The sequence below is a fragment of the Cucumis sativus genome, chromosome 1, assembly GCF_000004075.3.
Source record: "Cucumis sativus cultivar 9930 chromosome 1, Cucumber_9930_V3, whole genome shotgun sequence".
In the NCBI taxonomy this organism is placed as follows: Eukaryota; Viridiplantae; Streptophyta; class Magnoliopsida; order Cucurbitales; family Cucurbitaceae; genus Cucumis; species Cucumis sativus.
The window spans coordinates 27,128,393-27,149,674 of record NC_026655.2 but is presented as its reverse complement, the minus strand read 5'-3'; the positions used below and the strand labels follow the sequence as shown (position 1 = coordinate 27,149,674).

General features: G+C 33.5%; 2 protein-coding genes and 1 non-coding gene across 3 annotated transcripts in view; 1 reads left to right on the top strand and 2 right to left on the bottom strand.

Moving 5' to 3' along the window:
* Positions 1-12,881, top strand: part of LOC101216435 (callose synthase 9) — a 54,198-nt gene extending 41,317 nt beyond the window's left edge. Inside the window, exons 34-52 of the mRNA XM_011661797.2 lie at positions 539-607; positions 678-855; positions 977-1,091; positions 1,500-1,619; positions 4,247-4,362; positions 4,444-4,527; positions 4,621-4,733; positions 7,210-7,262; positions 7,346-7,522; positions 8,127-8,174; positions 9,355-9,513; positions 9,903-10,016; positions 10,097-10,185; positions 10,341-10,499; positions 10,728-10,830; positions 11,106-11,225; positions 11,506-11,556; positions 11,653-11,835; positions 12,216-12,881. Coding sequence (XP_011660099.1) covers positions 539-607; positions 678-855; positions 977-1,091; positions 1,500-1,619; positions 4,247-4,362; positions 4,444-4,527; positions 4,621-4,733; positions 7,210-7,262; positions 7,346-7,522; positions 8,127-8,174; positions 9,355-9,513; positions 9,903-10,016; positions 10,097-10,185; positions 10,341-10,499; positions 10,728-10,830; positions 11,106-11,225; positions 11,506-11,556; positions 11,653-11,835; positions 12,216-12,452 — 2,288 coding nt within the window. The 3' untranslated portion in view covers positions 12,453-12,881. The remainder of the gene's footprint in view (positions 1-538; positions 608-677; positions 856-976; positions 1,092-1,499; positions 1,620-4,246; positions 4,363-4,443; positions 4,528-4,620; positions 4,734-7,209; positions 7,263-7,345; positions 7,523-8,126; positions 8,175-9,354; positions 9,514-9,902; positions 10,017-10,096; positions 10,186-10,340; positions 10,500-10,727; positions 10,831-11,105; positions 11,226-11,505; positions 11,557-11,652; positions 11,836-12,215) is intronic.
* A 1,575-nt stretch (positions 12,882-14,456) lies between these two features.
* LOC101216190 (formate--tetrahydrofolate ligase) lies at positions 14,457-19,315 on the bottom strand. The gene is made up of 5 exons (XM_004148971.3): positions 18,955-19,315; positions 18,534-18,683; positions 16,487-17,662; positions 15,540-15,686; positions 14,457-14,949 (listed from the first exon to the last, which is right to left on the bottom strand). Exons 1-5 carry the CDS (start codon positions 19,114-19,116, stop codon positions 14,674-14,676), a joined length of 1,911 nt encoding a protein of 636 aa, XP_004149019.1. The 5' UTR covers positions 19,117-19,315; the 3' UTR covers positions 14,457-14,673.
* Positions 19,316-19,615: 300 nt separating this feature from the next.
* Positions 19,616-19,688, bottom strand: TRNAA-AGC. The gene has a single exon. It is a non-coding gene; the product is annotated as a tRNA-Ala (tRNA).
* Between the last annotated feature and the right edge of the window lie 1,594 nt (positions 19,689-21,282).

The window sequence follows — 21,282 nt, the reverse complement described above, 5'->3', positions numbered from 1 at the left end:
ATCATCATTTTGTTGTTTAGAGTTTATGTTTAGTGACAATAATGATTGAAAAGAAATTCAAAATCAATACGTAAAGAATGAGTTTGAGTGTAATCTCAACGCACTTGATGATCAAATTGTAAAAAGACTAAAAAATTAATGACCAAATTCTAAAAAGACTAAAAAATTAAGTACTGAGTTCTTTATCCATCATGATCATTAAGTGTAATCTCAACGCACTTGATGTTTTCTTTATATAGTATCATTTTATATTAGGCATTCTAGAATGTAATTATGACATTATCCATATTAGTAAAAATGGATAGCTTATTATTGAAATTAGTTTTTATGCGTTTTTTGTAATTTCTTTTTTTCTTGTACTGAACTTCAAATATGAAACACTAGGTCATCACATATATATTTATGACATTACTATTTAATACTTACTCTGAAATTTAGGTATCAATAGCAATCTAGAAACTGCAAGTGTGAGGGCATTGTTGTCAAAAGATAGTTTATCCATAAATGTATAGATTAAGGTGCTGGAACTTTTTTGCAGTTCGTGGAATGATGTACTATCGGAAAGCTCTTATGCTGCAGACTTATTTAGAAAGAGGAACTTACGGAGGTCAGAATAACCATTTAATATTTTCTAGTTCCTCCTGATATTGCATTACCTAACCATATGAAAATTTCAGATTTGGAAGCTGCCATTCCTTGTACTGACACAACTGATACTCGGGGTTTCGATTTATCTCCTGAAGCACGTGCACAGGCAGATCTTAAATTTACATATGTTGTGACATGTCAGATATATGGAAGACAAAGAGAACAACAAAAACCAGAGGCTTCTGACATTGCATTGCTTATGCAAAGGTGGGTTGCTTTGTATTTTTGCCAGTGAATCCCCTACATAAAGGAAGTATGACTGTTTAACTATTCCTAGGATAATCTTTGTTGTTTATAATGTCTTATACTCTGAAATATTTCTAAATAGAAATGAAGCCCTTCGCATTGCTTACATCGATGACATTGAAAGCCTAAAGGATGGCAAGGTGCACAAAGAATTTTACTCAAAGCTTGTGAAGGCTGATATCAATGGAAAGGATAAGGTCTTATTTCTTTCCTTTAACCTTTCTATATTGCATGGATAAGCATATATTTTTCACCTTTATTCTTGTTTTTTATTCTAGCACTTTTTCTTGTAAAAAAATTAAAATAATAATAAAACACTAGTACTTGCCAAGTATTCTTCACGTCATGCTCATTTGTAAAATGAATTTCCTAATAATTTTGCTTTTCTAGTTGTTGTCATCTCTTCCGATGTCTTTTCTTTATAAGTTCCTTATATATAGTTATGTCCAGTTTTAACTTGAAACAATTTTCAATTTTAGGATGGGTGGTGTTTTCCTTTGATAGATCTGTCTTACTGTAATTGGTTAAGTTACGACATGTTGTCTTCTTTATTCTACCCCCCACCTCTTGATTGATTTATCTTTTCTATTTTGCCCTTCCTGTAGGAGATATATTCTATCAAATTGCCTGGAGATCCAAAATTGGGTGAAGGAAAGCCTGAGAATCAAAATCATGCTATTGTTTTTACTCGTGGAAATGCTGTTCAAACAATTGATATGAATCAGGTGAAAATTACTTTTTAGATTTTTTGTTGTTTCTTTGAGTTTTCCATGAGCTAAAGCAATTCTACTGAAAATTTGTAGTTTATATTTTGGTTTTACCAGTTTTATGTAGTATTATATTTTAATTTTCACTAGTTGTCTATGCTTGTTTAAACTGAGAATAGATTATGTAAGAAATGGTTAAAAACAAGGATAAAGTTCTTGCAGTACATATATATATATAGGATATTGTTTTTTTATAAGAAACATGTGGATTTATATAACAAAAAAGAACAACCCAAAGACAAGGAACAAGAGGGCCCTCCCCAGAAGAAACTAAAAAATGATGGCCTTCCAATTGTTGAATATCATTGAAAGGCTATAATTACAAAAGTGTTTGGTGTAATTCGTACTCCACCAAGAAGCCACGTGTTGCAACACAGTCCAAAAAGAATCAAAAGAATTGTAGCTATCTTAAAAAATTATACTATTCCTTTCTTTCCAAATGCACCACAAAAGGGACCGAATAGCACATCTCCATAAGATGTTTCCTTTCGACCTATAGGCTCTAACGTTGAGCCCTTCAATCATCCAGCTATCAACCTTACTACGAAGACAAAGCTCCAAATAAAAAATTCTAAACAAAGTGTTCCAAGCTTTCTTAGTAAAGAGAGTACATAAATAAATGGTCCAAGGTTTCCTCTTCTTTAAAGCAAAGGCAACACATCGAGGGGCTAAGCATAGTGTACTGAAATTTTTTTGGTAGCTTCTCATGAGTGTTAAGGCTTCTGTAAGCGCCCATTAGAAAAAATTCACCTTTTTCGGAATTTTAGTCTTCCAAATATGACGAATGAAAGGAACAGCAATGGAGGGGATCTCTTGGTTAAGTTGAGAAAAGTAGACTTCGTAGTAAAGTTGCCATTACATTAGGAGTCCATTTAAGACTTAATCATATGAGGGGCCCAAGGATGAAGAATTTCTAAAATTGAACATATTTCTTCTAAGGCCCAAGTTCCACGAATGAGTAACAATACACCAACATTCAGCCACATAAGCACATCCTTATTCAATGACAAGGAGAACAAGTTAGGAAATTTTTCTGCAAGTGGCTCCACGTCACACCAATTGTCCTTCCAAAATCTGATTTTGGTTCCTTTTCCCAGCACAAAAGCTGGAAATTTAAAGGTCTCCTTGTGCTTCAAAATACCGGCCCATAATCTGTAAGATTTCCCTCTGATTGGATCTTTAGTTGACCACCCATTCTCCTCTAAGTCGTAAATGGGCACAATTTTTCGTGCTAAACCTCCAAAACCATTTAGTGAGAAGATCAGTGGTTTTTTGCCTACATGAGCCAATCCCAAGACCACCATAACAGATCGGGGGGAAGTACAATCCCGTTTGACGAGGTGAGCAATCGAATTAGTAGACCCTCATGTCCAAACAAAATTCCTGATCATCTTTTCCAATCTATTGATAACACCGGCCGAAACTTGAGCAAGGGAGAATAAATAATAAGGAAGACTATTGAGAACTGATTGGACTAGAGTTAGCCTACCCCTTTAGAGAGGTGAAGTGAAATAATATAGGATAAAAATCAACCAAACTGATGAATGAAATATCCAAAGAATATTTTGGATCTCGTGTACTTTGAGCAATAGTCTCATTCCATTATCTTTATGAAGAGACTTATTTCTTGTTAAAAAAGAAAAAAGAATGGAATGAAGAAACCCTGAATTCAAAATACAATTATAACCAAGGGGAGGGGAACAACAAAAAGGATTTAAACGGAAATATGAAAGTTGGATGGATGATACAAAAAGGCCTCCCAGCACCGAATGAAGAACGAGACCCAATCAAAACTACGATCCAAAGATCATCAATAAGATGTACCCCATAACAATGAAGCAAAAAGTCGATCTGTATGCTCCACAAGCGGTGCAAACAATAATCATAACAGTAATCACACTGACTAAAACCGAGGAAACGACCTTGATGAAGGGAAAATGTCAAGTTGGTTGAGAGTAAACAATCCACAAGCACGGAGGGAATGGTCCTCCAAAACTTCACTAAACCACATCAACCGGACAGTGATCCTTCTCTAGGCATAGGTTTTGCTGATTTCTCACGAGAGATAGTGCATTCTAAGTTACAAATTTCTCTAATCGATTTCCTTTGTTTTACCGTATACTTTTTCTTGGCGGAGATGACCATCATACAAAGCCCGCTGTCTCTAAACCATGGAGCCAAAGCAATCAAGTGGGGTTTTCTTGTTGAATGGCTTGACTATTGGTGGATGGTCAGCAATCGGGTCACAATTTCACGTCTGCGACAGTTTATCTTACCCAAAACATCGTTGTAGTACAAATTCTTAAAAGATATACCCATCTTGTTATAGTTTTAAGGATTAGCAATAACAAGACAAGATATACCACAACACATCACCTTTTAGAAGTGATTTATCGAAACAATTTATTGAAAAGAAAAACAAAAATACTTGTATATATTGTAACTCGTGGAGTTTTGTACCATAACTTTTATTGAAGTCATTGTTAGGACATGTAAGCAAGGATACCTAAATGATAAACGTTCTACACTCTTTCATATCTTATTTTTCTCCTTTGCTTATAACATTTGAGATTTCACAAATCTAGGATAATTACTTCGAAGAAGCATTGAAGATGAGAAATCTTCTTGAGGAGTTTGGTTGTGATCATGGTATTCGTCCTCCTACCATACTGGGTGTCAGGGAACATGTATTTACGGGGAGGTACTTTCCATTTGTATCTAATAAATCTTCTTTTTCCTCAACTATATTCTAAATGACATGTAATAATTGATTTGTCTGCAGTGTTTCATCTCTCGCCTCGTTCATGTCGAATCAAGAAGCTAGTTTTGTGACCCTTGGTCAGCGTGTTCTGGCAAATCCTTTGAAGTAAGTACTTGCCATCATGCAATAATATATTAGTATTTTTAGATTTTTTTTCTGCTTTATTCTTGAGATTAATTTTTTTATACATTTGGTCAGAGTGCGTATGCATTATGGCCATCCAGATGTTTTTGATAGGGTTTTTCATCTAACACGAGGTGGCATCAGCAAGGCGTCCCGTGTTATTAATATTAGTGAAGATATCTTTGCAGGTATCCTCTTTTACTTGCTAAGATGTATTTAAGCTGTCTATTTCATTTAAATCATATCTTTATTAGCTTCTGAATGGTTGGTACCGGCAGGATGTGATTGATATGTCACTTCCAAAAAAATTTGTAGTGTGTTGTGAAAAAAGATGTTAAACGAATTCAATTTTTCTACAAGTATCCTAGGAAAAAGTAATGGCTAAAAGTGTGTTCCATTGAATGACTTGGGATTATATTTTATTCTTTAAAAAAAAACTCCGATAAATAGGAAAAAGGTTATTTTAGTATAGGTTATAATAGTAAGTGTTTGAGGGGTAAACTATTATAGTTTTAGAAGAAAATAGTAAATAAACATATAAAATTGAGTAAGTCACAGCAAATAGCAAATACCATAACAAAAGGAGGTTTTGAAATAGTGTTGTGTTAAGTGATATAGTTTTAAATCCACATTTATCCATTAGCTTAAAATTGATTTTCATTTGTGGTGTCTTTTTCATATATTGAGCCGACTAGTGAGGAGGATTGTTAAGTGATATAATATCAATTCGTCTTCACCCATCAGCTTGAGCTTTTAGGTCAATCGATGATTTAGGATGTTGATTGTAGCTAATTGGAGAATTTTAAATAGTATTTATTGTTGGAAGAAGTGGTTGTTATAGTCGTGGGATAGTTCTTGTCCTAAATGTCCCCCAAGTTAAAAAATGTTTAATTTACTCTTGTTTCAATTTGGTAAAGAATTATGATTTTTACCTTTTGGTTTTTATGCTGAATACCCACTTTTAATCTTTAGTTTGAATGTCTATTAACTAACTTAAGAGAATTATAATTGATTAATTCACTATTGTTTCCTAACTTTAGAATTATATTCAAAATCTCATTTCATAATGATTTTCAATTTGTTAATGCACATTGACACCAAAGGCTGGAAGTGAGGGTTCGATAGTGAGTATTTAGTGAAAATCTAGGTTAAAAGTGTAAGTTTTGAAACCTAAGGACTAAATTGAAACAAAGCTTAAACCTCTGGAGTAAAGATGTAACATTTTGAAATCTAGGACCAAATGGAAGCTAAATCCAAAAGGCCAAACCTTAAAGACCATAAATGTTTTTTGATCATCCAAAATCATTGAAGAGACTATTGAATGTCACTTGATTGCCAAAAGTCATTTTGAACTATTTGTTTCCCTAGTCAGAGCAAGTAATTATATCTGATAATTGTAATTGATTGTCACTAGTTGCTTCCGTTTGTTTTTTTCTTCAGAAAAGAAATGCAAAAAAATTCTTCGTTACTCAATGACAGACAGTTTATGGAACTCTATTGTTATGTATTATTTTTCTAACGATGTTCAATTTTATATTTGTTGAAGGTTCAAACAACTGCATTTGTTTGTTATATCTTATAATTTCTTGGTTAAATTACATTTTTTTGTTCTCAAGGCTTTGAATTTTTTTGCCATATTACTCCCTCGGTGTCAAAATTGACCAATCAAGTTCCTAACATTTGGAAAATGCTTGACTATGCCCCTTGATTAATGGTTTTGTTGAATCCATGCGAGGTGGCAAAATGTTTAAATTTTTTTTAATTAGAAACGAAACTAATGATCAAAAGTTTCGAACTCAACAAGAGAGTGCTATAAATCACCGACGCTCCTAACGTGGCCAAATGTTGGTGTCAAATTACCACTGCTGGCAACTTTGGTTTCTTTTCCTCCCACTTCTTTTTTCTTCTCGTTTCTCTATGTTTTCCCCATCTTTACTTTTCTTAACTTCCGTTTTATCTTTCTTTTTTTCCATTTCTCTTCTTTTATGTTTTGCTTCAATTTTCTTCGTTTTTCTTCTTTTACGTTTTTTGGTCCTTTTATTAAATCTTTCTTTCTTTTGTATTACTGTAGTTACATGTTTTTAAAAAATTAGAATTGCAGAGCCATCTTCTAATCATATTGAAATTAATCAAAAAATGACTACCGGAACCTTTGTGGCAATAAAATTAGGATGTTAAATCTTCTTTTTTTTTCATGAATTTTATGGTTATTATTTTGATGTTTAAAAGTAATATTTCACTATTTGCTTGTATGCACAACTTATATTTATTTTTGGAAAAGATAAGTGTCCTCAACGTGTTGTCCTACTTTTTTGGAAATTGGCACATTGTCTTGTCAGTGTCTTAGACGAGCCACAACGAACCTATCTTAATAAAGAGGATTATTGTAGATCCGTTGGTTTCTTTCTAAACAAAAAACCAACCTTGATTGATTCAATAAGATGAAGAGTCATGCAAAGAAATTCCAATAATAGTCTTTAACAACCACGATCTATTTCTTGCCTTTTGTGTTCCACTTGTAACATCTTTAATAAAAGAGAATAACAAACACTGAACTATTGTATGCACTATTTCATTTCTTGATCGTTACTGGTATGAATTTTTCATTGCTCTTTATGAGGCATAAGATCTCTCCATTTACCTGAGTACTTTTCTGTATTGAAGGATTTAACACAACATTAAGGCAAGGGAACGTTACTCATCATGAGTATATTCAGGTGGAATTTTCCATCATTTAATTTTCTAATACTGCAGTATCAGTTCATGGTGAACTTACTAAAACTGTTCTGAGTTATGTCAGGTCGGTAAAGGGCGAGATGTTGGTCTCAATCAGATTGCTCTTTTCGAAGGAAAGGTTGCTGGTGGTAATGGAGAACAGGTTCTTAGCCGTGATGTATATAGGCTTGGCCAACTGTTTGATTTTTTCCGGATGATGTCATTCTATTTCACCACTGTTGGCTACTACTTTTGCACTATGGTACGTGTCACATGTACATTATTAAGCAATGATTACTCATTTTCTAAGCTCGTTAGAACCTATTGAACAGGAGAGAGAGTTTGAATTTCCCGCTAGTAGAGATATTTTTTATTTGTTTATCTGGAAAAAGAAATTGTGGTTTGCTAAGTCTTGCTGTTTGTCATTCCCCAAAATTAGAATTCAATCTTGTTTTTGCTTTTCCTTGCTATTTTAAACTTGAGTATGTTTAGCTAATGACATCTGGACGTCCCTGATGTATTATAGAATATCTTGATTATTCCTATTTCCTACTTTAAGTTTAGATACCAACTGATTCCAATTTGTATTAACTTATGACATATCCTGCTATGTATGTTTACTCATCTTAGGAAAAATATTGAGGGTCCTTTTTTAATAAAAGAAACAAAACAATGTTCCCATCAAAGTAAAATTTGTTGCAATATTTTAACAAGAACAATTGAACAAAATAATTTTTACTGAGGACCTTTTACTGTTTATAGAACAAGACTGTATCTTAACGAGTAGTTGAAGTCCAGCCTCATAATTTTGTTATCATAAATTTTAAGACATCTGATATATTTTCTTTATTTATAATCTTCTGCAGTTAACGGTGCTGACTGTGTACATTTTTCTCTATGGAAAAGCATATTTGGTAAGTTTTATCTTGTGCAATTATGTTTTATATAAGGTTCAGTTTTCTTGGGTAGAAGTTAGTTGCTTTGTAGTATGATGTAAATTTATAATTGTCCTGATGACCATCATCCATGAATTTCACGAACAGTTTGGAAGTAACCTGTGCCTCTAGAATATAAAGTCTTGAGGGGTGATTTGGTCAAGGTTTTATAAATGTCGGCGAATATTAGATGTCTGGATATATAATGTGGGGGAATCAAAGATAACCCAACAGTGTTGGGTTGTACATGAGAATGTTATCAGGATTCAGGATTTTATGAAATTTTATTTATTTTGTATTTAATTAATGAAATTAAGTTTGACAATCTTATATAATTGTAATAAATTGATTCATTAGAGAATAAATATCATTCAATATATTGATAAAATATAATTAAGAATCTATTATAATATTAAATGTAAATATTTGAAAGTTGAATAGTTTATAATTAAAACTAACTAATTAATATATTTAATAGAATATCGAATTAATTATATTCTAATTTTAATTTTAATTAAATAATATAAGAAAATATATTTTTGTAAAGTTTATATTATCAAAAAATATAAAATAAGGAAATGGCAAGTAAGAGAAAAAGTTAAAATAAGAATAATATAATAAAAAGAAGTTTGCACGAGGGAAAGGATTGTAAGAATTCCACCATTTTGCAAGGTAAAGAAAATCCAACTGCGGATAGTAATAAAGATGCCTGGGAAAATGATATCCCAGGAAAATGGACAAAGCTCATCAAACAAACGTGGGCTTTAACTGCCCAAATTCATTCCCTCCTCATAAAACCTCCAACCAAACGAGTCCCAAGTCTTCTTCAACTCTCATAGGCACTAAAACTATTTGATTGGTACAGTTAAAGGTAGACTCCTGTGCAGTTAGTCAAGTAGTGGGCTTCAATGTGTACCTTGTTAATGCTCTTTAATTAATATTTTTTTATTTATTTCTGATTTGAGGTACTCGTTTTCTCTGCTTGTTTACCAAATTGATGCTGGGACCAATTTTTGCAAATTGGACTAGGTCTTTCTGGTTTTTTGGGCTTCAACTTGCACTCCTATTTGCGACTAGTTTAAATATTTATGTATTAACATGTTTCCTTCTTTTTCCCAGTAAAAAATGTGGTGTAAACTGATGCGTGGTTTTGTTTCAGGCACTATCTGGAGTTGGTGAGACCATTGAAGATAGAGCTAATATTACAGATAATACTGCATTGTCAGCTGCATTGAATACACAGTTTCTCATCCAAATTGGTATCTTCACTGCCGTGCCTATGATCTTGGGATTCATATTGGAGCAAGGTTTCTTCAGGGTAAATGCTACTATTCAAATATATACCTCATTTTTTGTATGCAAAACAGTTGACTGCTCCTGTACGATCATGAACTGCTATCATTGTTGGTCTCTCCCTCTCTCTCTCTCACATCTGAAAGATTAGCTTCAAAATTAACCACAAATGCTGTTTGGTCAATGAAGCATCCATGCTTGTCATATGCAAGAGCAAGTTCAAACAGTCCTTTTTTTCCTTTTCTTCTTTGATGATTGAGGTGTGGGGGGATTGAACCTCTAACCTCGAGGTTATCATATATGCTTAATGCCAGTAAAGCTATAGTCTTAGCAATGAGATCATTGTTTAGTTATATTTTTCTCCAGCAATCTTTTTGTTTTCGTCTCATTTATTACTCTGGATCCTGGTTGCAGGCTATTGTAAGCTTCATAACCATGCAGCTTCAGCTTTGTTCTGTCTTCTTCACCTTCTCTCTTGGCACAAAAACTCACTATTTTGGCCGAACAATTCTTCATGGTGGTGCGAAGGTTTGTTCTGCTATATTTTCTGCTCACTTGTCATTTTTCAAGAGACCTTGTAGTATTTTAAAAACTCTACTTCTATACAGTATCATGCAACTGGAAGGGGATTTGTGGTTCGCCATATCAAATTCTCTGAAAATTACCGACTGTACTCCCGCAGCCATTTTGTTAAAGGGTTTGTGCCATTCTTTCCTATTTCACATGAGAGATTTTATGTCTTATTTGCACTCTGCTGATTACGTAAATTACTCCTTTTTCAAGCTTTGAGCAGTACTATAGACGCTATCTTTTATTTTTACAATTTTAATAAATACATTATTGTGTTTTCAGATTGGAAGTTGTGCTTCTGTTGGTTGTATACATGGCCTACGGATATAGTTCAGGTGGTTCATTAGCATACATACTTGTAACTCTTAGCAGTTGGTTCATGGCAATATCTTGGCTTTTTGCTCCCTATCTGTTCAATCCGTCTGGGTTTGAGTGGCAAAAGTAAGTCATCTTTGCCACAACATATTTTCCTTTGTTGATTTTGACTATAATCTACAGCAAAACAAAAATCTGGGCACCTTAAAGATCTATTCCCTTTAGCATGGAAACGGGACATCACTAAAGCCCTAATTAAAACCATTTCTTATTATCTATTCCCTTTAGCATGGAAACGGGACATCACTAAAGCCCTAATTAAAACCATTTCTGATTATCTATATTTCCTTTCAGGACAGTGGAGGATTTCAGGGAATGGACCAATTGGCTTTTTTACCGTGGTGGAATTGGTGTTAAGGGTGAAGAAAGTTGGGAAGCATGGTGGGACTCGGAACTGGTAATTCAAGTTTTTATTATTTTTCTTTGTTTTTCCTTGTATATAAATTTTTAATGTAGTGCTCGTTACATCTGTGGTGTACAGTGTTATGGAACCGGCAATTTGGGTCCTAGTTCTTTATTCTTAATTTTTTTACTTTCAGTCAGTGAAAAAGTTAAAATCTGTATTGTGTAAAGACTGTTAAATTTAGGTAATTAGATAATCAGATGTAGAAAAACTTCTATATATTAGATATACTCGTTCTTTTCTAGTCTAAATAGAAATTCCTTTTGCAGGCGCACATAAAAACCTTTGAAGGCCGGATAGCAGAGACTATTTTAAATCTAAGATTTTTTATTTTTCAATACGGAATTGTTTATAAGCTCCATGTGCAGGGATCAAACACATCATTGTCGGTATGGTTTCTCTATTGAACTTTTTTTCCCTGTTTTTTCACTTACATTTACCAATATTGGAAGAAAATTTTCAAAATATCCAAGTTTTGTTTATATGTTTTTTATGAGCAGCTGTTTTAATTTTTTTATATTTTTTAGCCATCAAATAGTTTTACGAATGGCAGCTTCTAAATAAGTTTCATGTTTTAAAAAGCCTTGATAATCATTTCAGATTATTTTATAGCCTTTCCATATTTTCTTTCTGATCAACTTGTAAACTCCAAAATTGGCAACTTTTTAGGTATATGGGTTCTCCTGGATCGTGTTAGCTGGGCTTATCGTTCTTTTCAAGGTATGTGCAATTCAATATCAAAGTTATGAATAGTACATGTTTACCAATTTGTATGTATGATAGTCATTTGATCTTCCGCATCTCTCGGTTTGGCAGGTGTTTACCTTCAGCCAGAAGATGACTGTCAATTTCCAGCTTTTGTTGCGATTTATCCAAGGTCTTTCTTTCTTTTTGACGCTGGCTGGCCTGGCAGTTGCGGTTGCTATTACAGATTTGTCACTGCCTGATGTATTTGCTTGCATCTTGGCATTCCTACCTACTGGATGGGGCATTCTTTCTGTGAGTTCCCAAATCTAGTTGTCCTGTTGTCTTACTACCACATTTATCTTGGTTGATTTGAGAGTATAACTGGGTACCAAAAAATAAAATAGTGAATGTCATACCCCGGTCACGTCCTTTGTCAAGACTATTTTAGTTTTGCCCGTTGTCAATAACAAAATGATCTTTTAGGTGTGTTTGGGAATGCTTTTAACAAAAGTATCTAATCATTTTAGTAAATATGATCTTAGTTTTTGTTTTATTACTCTATATATATGTGTGTACACTTCTATGTTCATTCTGATGGTCAGGAATTGGATGGAATCAAAAGATATTGACTTTTCCCCCAGCTTTGTTAAATTTTAGAATCCTGTCCTGACATAGAATATTCACTTTTTCAGATTGCAGCAGCTTGGAAACCTTTGATAAAGAGACTGGGACTCTGGAAATCCATTCGCTCAATTGCTCGGCTATATGATGCTGGGATGGGGATGCTCGTCTTTATTCCCATTGCATTCCTTTCATGGTTTCCATTTGTATCAACATTCCAAACTCGTCTTATGTTCAACCAGGCTTTCAGTCGAGGGCTTGAGATCTCTCTAATTCTTGCTGGAAACAATCCCAACACTGCCCTATGATTTACCGAGTGGCATGACCCTGCCAGTTTGTATTCTTGTAAATTAGATGCAATTTATCTTCATCGGTTTTATCTCCCGACCCCAGGGGTGCCTTAGAAAATCCTTCATGACTTATTAGTTAGCATAGATGATTAACAGGAATTTCCTTATAGCCTCTCACCCAATCTGTTGTACTTTCCGGTTTCAGATGTTTGGATTGCTTAACAGGCCACCTTTAAATTGCTGTTCTTATTCTCTTGGTTTAATTCGATTCTCACTCGGGCAGTTTTCAAAGTCGGCTTGGATTGTCAATTTCCTGTGTATTTATCAATTGAATTGATATTTTAGTAACAAAATTTGTGTACTACTGTACTGTATCATATAATGTTGATTTTGACTGAATTTTTCATATGAGCAATCCAATTGAGGATCCAGCAGAACTATGCTTCAGTGTTGTCTTCTTGAAATTTATTGAGTATAACTGTTCTAATTGTTGTCAATAGAAGTAGCAATATTCATGTTGGACTTGGTATTTAACAGTTCTAATTTGTCTAGATGTGCTCCAATGGTCGATCACATAATGATTAATGAACCTCATAACTTTCTTATAGCAAAGACTCCTCTAGTGTGAAAAGAGACTCAATAAATGGTTAAAAACAAAAGAGTTCATTCGACCGAGGTAACTTAATTATAAATTATAAACAAGTTATCTTGTGAAATTAGTCGAAGTATGAAATGTATAGACTAAAGTCACACACCATGTGATAGAACTTTGTTAGTTTAATTTTTTGTGATATTGAAAGAATTTTGTTAGTTTAATTTGTATGAAAAGATACCATTGATGGAAGTTTGTATTTCAAATGGAAGTTTGAATTTCAAATCAAAAAATTGTTGGTGTGGTTTTTGGAATCAACGAGGAAATTGTTTTTTGGATCAATAATGTATATATATTAGGAACACATATGATAAGCATTTGTTCAAAAATTTAACACACTTCTTTTCTTATAAGTTTTTTTGATTTAACGTAGGATCAAATAGATTATTATGTGAGATTGGTTTAAGTGCGTGTAAGGTGGTTCAAATACTTCACAAATATAAAAGATACACTTCTTAAACTATAAGTTATTTGATAACTAGTAATAAATATAAAAGTAAATGCATGATACTATCAAAGTATCATCAAACTACAAGATAGTAAAGCATGTCATTATGTAAAGTAATAGATGGACAGGCATATATGTATATACGCAAAACTTTGTTATTTGTGGGTATTTGTCGTTATTTGTCATGAAGCACAAAACTTTCCAATTACTTCTCATTACCATTTGTTATTTGTGGGTATTCGTGATAATTTTCCTATACTTCATGACTTCTTTAAGTTCCTGTTTTCTCTTTTTTAAAAAAATGTTTCGATTTTCTTTTTTTTTTTTTTTTTCTCTTTTTCTTTTAGTTTCAACATGGTAGAGGTTAAAATATCAGACTTTCTTAATTGATAATATTATGTTATAAGTTTTATGTCTATTTGAGTATATACTTTGTCTGTTTGAGTTAAAGTTGTATTGAATTAGATTTAGTGTTCATGCTTTCAATCAAATCGTTAAATTAATCTCTATTATCTTATCTTAAAGATAATATCTATTGTCATTATGTTATTAGACTTTCTGAAAGAAAAAAATTTATTTATTAATCTTTCATTCGAAAATTTTAAAAAAATATTAGTCAGCCTAACTTAACTTATTGGATTAATTTTGAAGTTTTTGAAAGCTTCAAAACTATATTCCTATATTTAAAACACACCTAGAATCATCTAACCCAAAATAATATTTTTAAAAACATTCTCATTTGATTCTCTAAATTGATTGTAAAATAATTCTAAATCAAAAATAAGAAAGTTTTAGAAGAGAATAAGTAGTGGAACCCACCAGTGGTAATCACTCCCTTTTTCTTCTTCCATTTTCCTTCTTTTCCACTTTAAGGAAGCATGAAAACAAAGATACCAAAGCAAAGGAAGGCAAAATATGAGTAAGAAGAAGAACATAAATCTTTACAACCATTTTTTCCATTTTATTAAGAAATATAACTTCATACTGTTCAAAGCTCAGCAAAGGCTGCATTATAGGAAAGCTCAGAACATTAATAGTTAAGAAGAAAAAGGATGCACTCGGATAGGAACTTTTGAGACAGCTGCTGTTCCAAAGTGTTTGAGAATTGCTGCTTGTTTTAGAAACCTCCTTTTCCAGCTTCAAGAAAGGCCAATTACCTTCCCGGTAGCGGTGTCAAGATCGATATCGTAAAAGCAAGGTCTTGTAGGAAGCCCTGGCATTGTACTCATGGTTCCCACCAAAGGGTAGATGAAGCCAGCACCAATGCTAGCCCTCACATCCCTTATCGGTAACTTGAATCCACTTGGGGCTCCCTTTTCTTTAGCATTGTGTGAGAAGGAGTATTGCGTTTTTGCCATACAGATCGGTAGATTCGAAAAACCTTGCCTGCTGTACATCTCAATCTGTTTCTCAGCCTGTCGATTTAAACAATAAACATTTTTTAGTTTCCTATCAATACTTTTATAAAAACTCTTTTCATATAAAACAAATGCATTCTCACCTGCAGTAGTAGGAAATGCTAGGGATTTAAATAATTTATTGTGGATCTTTTAAGTTTTCTTTTTCATTTTCGTTAGGCCAGGACACCACCATACTCGAGCTTTACAATTAGAACTAATAACTATTCATCGTTTAGGCTATGTTCGTTTGAGAGTGTTTTCAAAATAGTGATTTTAGTGAAAGTTATATGTTCATGAGTAAAACAGTGATTGTGGGATCACTAATCAACCCAAAAGTTTAAGCTAATGAGGGAAGGTTTTCTTCAAATCCTTACAGAAACTAACTCACCGGAGAGAGAGAACTGTTAAAATTTCCTCTTTCTGGATCAACATTAGTCAGAAGGTAAACCCTTTCTAGACCCCAGATTTCTTATATAAATATGATGATTATTTCAAATTGAAGAAACAAGAATCTATGACATCATTGAATCAATCCTTTTATATAAAGCTAATGCAAATAAAATGAATTTTTCGGCGAACAATAGAAAGTTGCAACAAGAGCTCACCTGTTCTGAATATTCCACCCCACTAGCTCCATAGGACTTGGCTATTCCTTCTATTTTGTCTTTAATACTTATATCCAATGGATATAAGAATTTCAATGGCTGAGTTACATTCTCACATGCTTTTTGAACTGCGATGCCAAGGTCAACCTGAAGAATTGAAGATCATGTGGAAGTTTAATGCGCAATCAAAGAAAAAAATCATCATTTATCATCAAAGACACCATCTTGATGTTTATTATAGTTTATTAAAGTTGATCAATTTGTGGGAATGTGATGCGAAAGAAAAAATTTTAGGGGCTTGGATTATGAAAATGTTCGTAGCTCATACTATTAGAAATTGATTCTCTCTTTATTCTACCTTTTCCTATAGGATTTGGTAACTTTAAAAAGCATAGAAGTGTACACAAGATAATAATACGCATGAACACGAAAAATACCATTTTCTGCAAGCATATTGACCAAAATATACTTTTATGTGCCATTTGGCCCACCAACTTTTACTTTTTAAGTTGGTGTAAACAACGCAACTTCAATAGTTTGCATATTATCGGGTAACATCATCTTTCTATCATTTTTTTACTTTTTTACATTTATTGAAGAACTTCATCTTCTCTTCTACCTTTACTTTCCACATTTTTCGAGTAACTTCATCTTCCTCTTGTAATCTACTTTTCACAATCATCAAAAAACTCTATTTTACAACACTACTCCCCGAACACAAACATAGCTATGAAATATAAACTCCAAACTTATTAACTACTACCAGTGGGCCAAATATAAACTCCAAACTTATTAACTACTACCAGTGGGCCAAACGCCCAGAATATTTCCATATATTTCATTGATCTTGACATTAATAGTGTTCTTCTGTTTATGATACTAAAAGTTGAGTTGTTTTACTGGATTGGTTGTGTAAGAGTTAATTTTATCAGCATCAAGTAGCTTACCGCTCCTTTTCCACCATGAGCATGATGAGTACAAATAACAGCATCATATGCGCCAGCAGCCAAAGCAGCATTTCGAACTGCATTCATCTCTGCTTCAGTATCTGTGGCAAACTTGTTGACAGCAACAACAACATTCACACCATAATCCTTTGTGTTAGCAATATGCCTGGCCAAATTAACACACCCAGCTTCAACAAGACCAACATTTTCATTTAAATAGGCATGGTCAAGAGGTCGCCCAGCAACAACTTCAGGCCCACCCCCATGCATTTTCAATGCTCTTATTGTCGCCACAATTACAGCACATTGGGGAGTTAAACCGCTATAGCGACATTTTATGTTCATAAATTTCTCGGCACCAATATCAGCCCCGAAACCTGCTTCCGTAACTACAAACCCACCAGGTCCAACCAACTTCAGGGCAATCTTATCAGCCACTATAGAGGAATTACCATGGGCGATATTTGCAAAAGGACCAGCATGGACGAGAACAGGAGTTCCCTCAAGAGTCTGCATTAATGTTGGGTTAATAGCATCCTTCATCAGCACTGTCAAAGCACCACCAAGACCAAGATCATCAGCAGTTATAGGGTCACCAGCCTTACTGTTTCCAATGACCATTTTTCCAAGCCTTTCTCTCATATCAGCCAGGGATGTTGTAAGGGCCAAAACTGCCATTATTTCACTGGCAACTGAAATATCAAATCCAGTTTCTCTTACCATTCCTTTCTCGTCGGGACCCTGACCGATAGAAATTTTCCTTAAGAACCGATCGTTTACATCCATTACTCTTCTCCAGGTAATAGAATCTGGATCAATATCAAGCCTGGCGAACTTTTTAATTTCTTCCGGTGTCAGATCTTCAGGTCTTGTCTTGGTGATCTCAAGTTTCTTCAGACGTCTGAACATGATATCGTTAAAGCTTCGTTTTCCTTCTTTGTTTGTCGGGCAAAGCCGATTAAAAAGAGCCTTATCCGACTGTGATGCCTCATGAAAAATTCGGGTATCAATAGCAGCAGCTAAGAGATTGTTGGCCGCTGTTATAGCATGAATATCTCCTGTTAGATGAAGATTAAATTCATCCATTGGAATCACTTGACTGTAACCGCCTCCAGCTGCACCACCCTTGATTCCAAATGTCGGTCCTTGTGATGGCTGGCGAAGGCAGGTGACCACCTGAAATCAACCTAGGCAAGTGATCATGCTGTAAAAATAGATCCAAGTATAATCATGATTAATCGCAACTAGCACACTTATTTAATTTGCTGATCAATAAAACCTAGAAAAAGTTAAAAGAAAGGAAACCATGATTTTAAAAGCCATAATATAATGAGAATAGATTCACAGGTTCTAACAAAACATGATATAAGATCCCTTTTTCCTCATCAAAACTGGAAATAGAAAAGGATTCAAATGAACAAAAATAATGCATCTCATCCTCCAAAAACTCAAGAATTGTTCTTGAAGTGGGTTGAGGCTAACAATAAAAGAGTCATTCAATTACTAAGGTAAGCATTTCAGCTGGGAATAGAGAGTACAAATATATTTGTAAGTCACTTGCACACGCAGAAAATTTTACGTATATTTAAATAGGCACAAGTTGAATTATGGATAAAAAATACATACAAAGATGAATTGAATTTGAAAGCATGCATTCTTCTTGACTTCAAGAGTTTGATTTGAACCAAAAATTTTCCGAAGTTTCAATTGGAAATATCTTTTCAATGAAATTGTTTCTTATCCAGAAAAAGGGAAAAAAAAATCTCTAAAGCACGTAAAGCACTGTTGCTTTCAAAGTGTCCCTTTTTCATCTCGTTTGTTGCAAATAAAAACTACAATGTTTCATTTCAATCAGAGATGCAAAATCAAAGTAGTTTTTAAAGACACTTTTTTGTTTCTAAAATTTGACTGAGAATACCAAAAAAAAATTCAAGAATAGTAAAAACCATCCCAAGAGAAATGGCAAGCATTAAATTTTCAAAAACCAAAAATGAAATAGTCAGTAAAAAAGACTACAATTATGATGACTCAAGAAAAAGGAAACTACCTTTTTGTCAAGAAAAGCACCAAGAGCTTGACAGAGTCCAACAGTAGTAGTGGATTTACCTTCTCCAAGGGGAGTAGGAGTAATTCCCCCAACCACAACATAATATCCATCCCTAGATCCCTTAACCTCATCAAGAACAGACAACAAAACCTGAAAACCAAAAACCACATAATTTAATCCAGCCTCAAATTGCCAAACAGCCATATCAATCCTCCAAACACCAAACAATCCAATTCAACTTTATACATTCCTAAAGAAAGCAAAAGATAACAACAAAGCTTGATCAAATGTATTTCCATTTTCCAAATCATTCAATCAAAACAACCCCAGAATACAGAATTACTCAAAAACTCAAGACCTTAAAAAGAAAAAGAGGAAATCTAAAAAAGGGGGGAAAAAAAGCGTAATGAATCACAACCACCTTGGCCTTGTATTTGCCATAAAGATCATAGTGGTTGGGGGTAAGATTGAGCTCTTTAGCAATCTCATCTATATGCAAAGGCTCCACTGAATTAGCAATGACTATATCTGCAGGCACTGGAGACTCCACTTGGAGTTTCCTCACTGTCTTGGATGAACTCATTTTCCAAAACTAAGGCAAGATCTTCCAAAACCCAGAACAGAAATACGCTTCTTTCAGCAAAAAATCCTTTTGGGGTATTGAAATTCTTCTTGGATTAGATCTCTGCTGATCTATTTTAGTAGAAGGAATGGATTAGATTGTAAAAGATTTCGCTTTCAAGCGTTTTCAAGGAACAGAAAAGACATTATTTTACAGATTGGAAAAAATCATTGATGGGTGAAAATTGAGAAGTGAGCCTGTAGTGGATGTGGCATAATGGGAAAACCACAGCCGTCAGATGATGGGTTAAGGAGATGATGTGTGGATTATGAAGGTGATGGACGGTGGATGATAGATGATTGGAGGAATTGGATACTGTGCCTTGTGACAAAGGATTGTTGCCTCTGTGCATAAGGACAAGGTCCCTTCTTAAACCACGTGGATGTTTGTTTAAGTCAAGGATGTTTGTTAGCATCAAGGAAAAATGAGGAAATAAAATTCAAAAGAGAAATGTATGATTTGGAGATGCGGGGTATCGATCCCCGTACCTCTCGCATGCTAAGCGAGCGCTCTACCATCTGAGCTACATCCCCATGTTGTGTTGAATTGATTATCATTTGTTTATAAACAACATATTTTGTATAAGATTAAAAGCCTATGTAGGGGTCTTGGGCTGATCTAGTTTGTTTGAATTGAAGGAATTGGGATGAAATAGATTGCTGGAAATTGATGATTTCTCTATCTCCTATTTCAATTGCAAAGTGACTGTAATTTGGCCTATCCAAGGAATTTCATAGTTGAGTCTCCTTTTGTGTTGTCTCTTCTCAACCTTCGAACTATGGACAAATTTGTATAGGAGACTCAAATCTCAAATGAAAAAATTGCTACTTTTTCTAAAATCAATCAAATTTAGCTTTCTCCTTATCTCATCACTATCTAAAATTAACACATTCACCTTAAATGCTTTATTTTCTTCTCTTTTCTTCCTTTTGTAACTTTCCTTTCTTCTTCTATTTTTAACTTTTTTTTTCTCTCTTTTGAGTCTTTTTGTACTTCTTCTTCTGTTTTTTTCTACATTTTTACTCTTTGTGTGTTTATTCAAGTATTGAACATTAAGTGACAAACATATATAGTATAAGTAAAACATAGAGCATCAAATATTGAGCATAGACGGATGAATATCTAGTATCTAGTATTGAGTATCGAATATCGCATATCTAGTATATAACATAATGCATGCATCAAGTATCTAGGATCAATCTAGTATCAAGCATCGAGTATACAAGATTGAGTAAATTCACAAAGTGTTGATACAATTAATTAAGAGAACACATTTTATTCACTTTTTAAAGGTGTGACGTTTTTCTAGTAATTGCAGCAAGGGTTTTGTGTGTGTGTACGTCACTGGCTAGGTATTGCGATTTCAAGTTCATGTAACCGATTAATTGCTGGCCGTATGACCGATGCATGGGTTTTGTGAGATCCCACTTTTCTCCTTTCTGCGGCAAAACTGTTGTCTTCTTCTTCATTTGGGGGCGAGAAGGAATATTTTGTATGAAGGGCACACATGCATGGCAAGGATTGCAAATATCCCAAGTCTTATCATAACCTTTCAAAACATTTCGTATCTTCAAATAACCTAATACTATATTTGTTAAGTTTTCCAAATTGGTTTATATATTATTTCATTTTTAAATCATCAATAAATCCAAATGCTTAAGATATTAGATGAAAGTGAATTTAACTATATATATTTAATCTAATACACCTTTCATTTGTGGGCTCAAAACATAAAGTAGACTCTACAAATGAAAATAAATTTTAATGGAACAGAAATCAACATTGTATGAAATTTTGGAACATACATTGGACATTTATCTTTTTATTCATCCGAATGGGAGTTTTAGTTTCCTTATAGAAAAATTAAAAATAATTAAAAACAATAACTATCTTTCCAAAAAAAAAATCAATTCTCCCATTTTGGTGCTTTTGGCTTCTTCTAAAAATCAATTTCATCAATCTGTTTTTTTTTTTGGTCAAAAGCATTATTTTATTACTATAAAGGATGAGATTTATGCAGTAAAACCTCATAATTTAGTAGTTGATTAATTGAATTAATAACTATGTATATTAATTTATCCATTAATGAGAAAATTGAAGGTTGTTAATATAGATAGTCTTCAATAG

What these genes read in the sequence shown, in the direction of transcription:
- LOC101216190 (XM_004148971.3), bottom strand. Translation starts at nt 19,116, where the DNA reads ATGAGTTCATCCAAGACAGTGAGGAAACTCCAAGTGGAGTCTCCAGTG. An exon ending in ATGGCAAATACAAGGCCAAG is followed by an intron (nt 18,684 to 18,954) that starts GTGGTTGTGATT and finishes TTTGGTTTTCAG; the next exon opens with GTTTTGTTGTCTGTTCTTGA. An exon ending in GGGTGGAATATTCAGAACAG is followed by an intron (nt 14,950 to 15,539) that starts GTGAGCTCTTGT and finishes TTAAATCGACAG; the next exon opens with GCTGAGAAACAGATTGAGAT.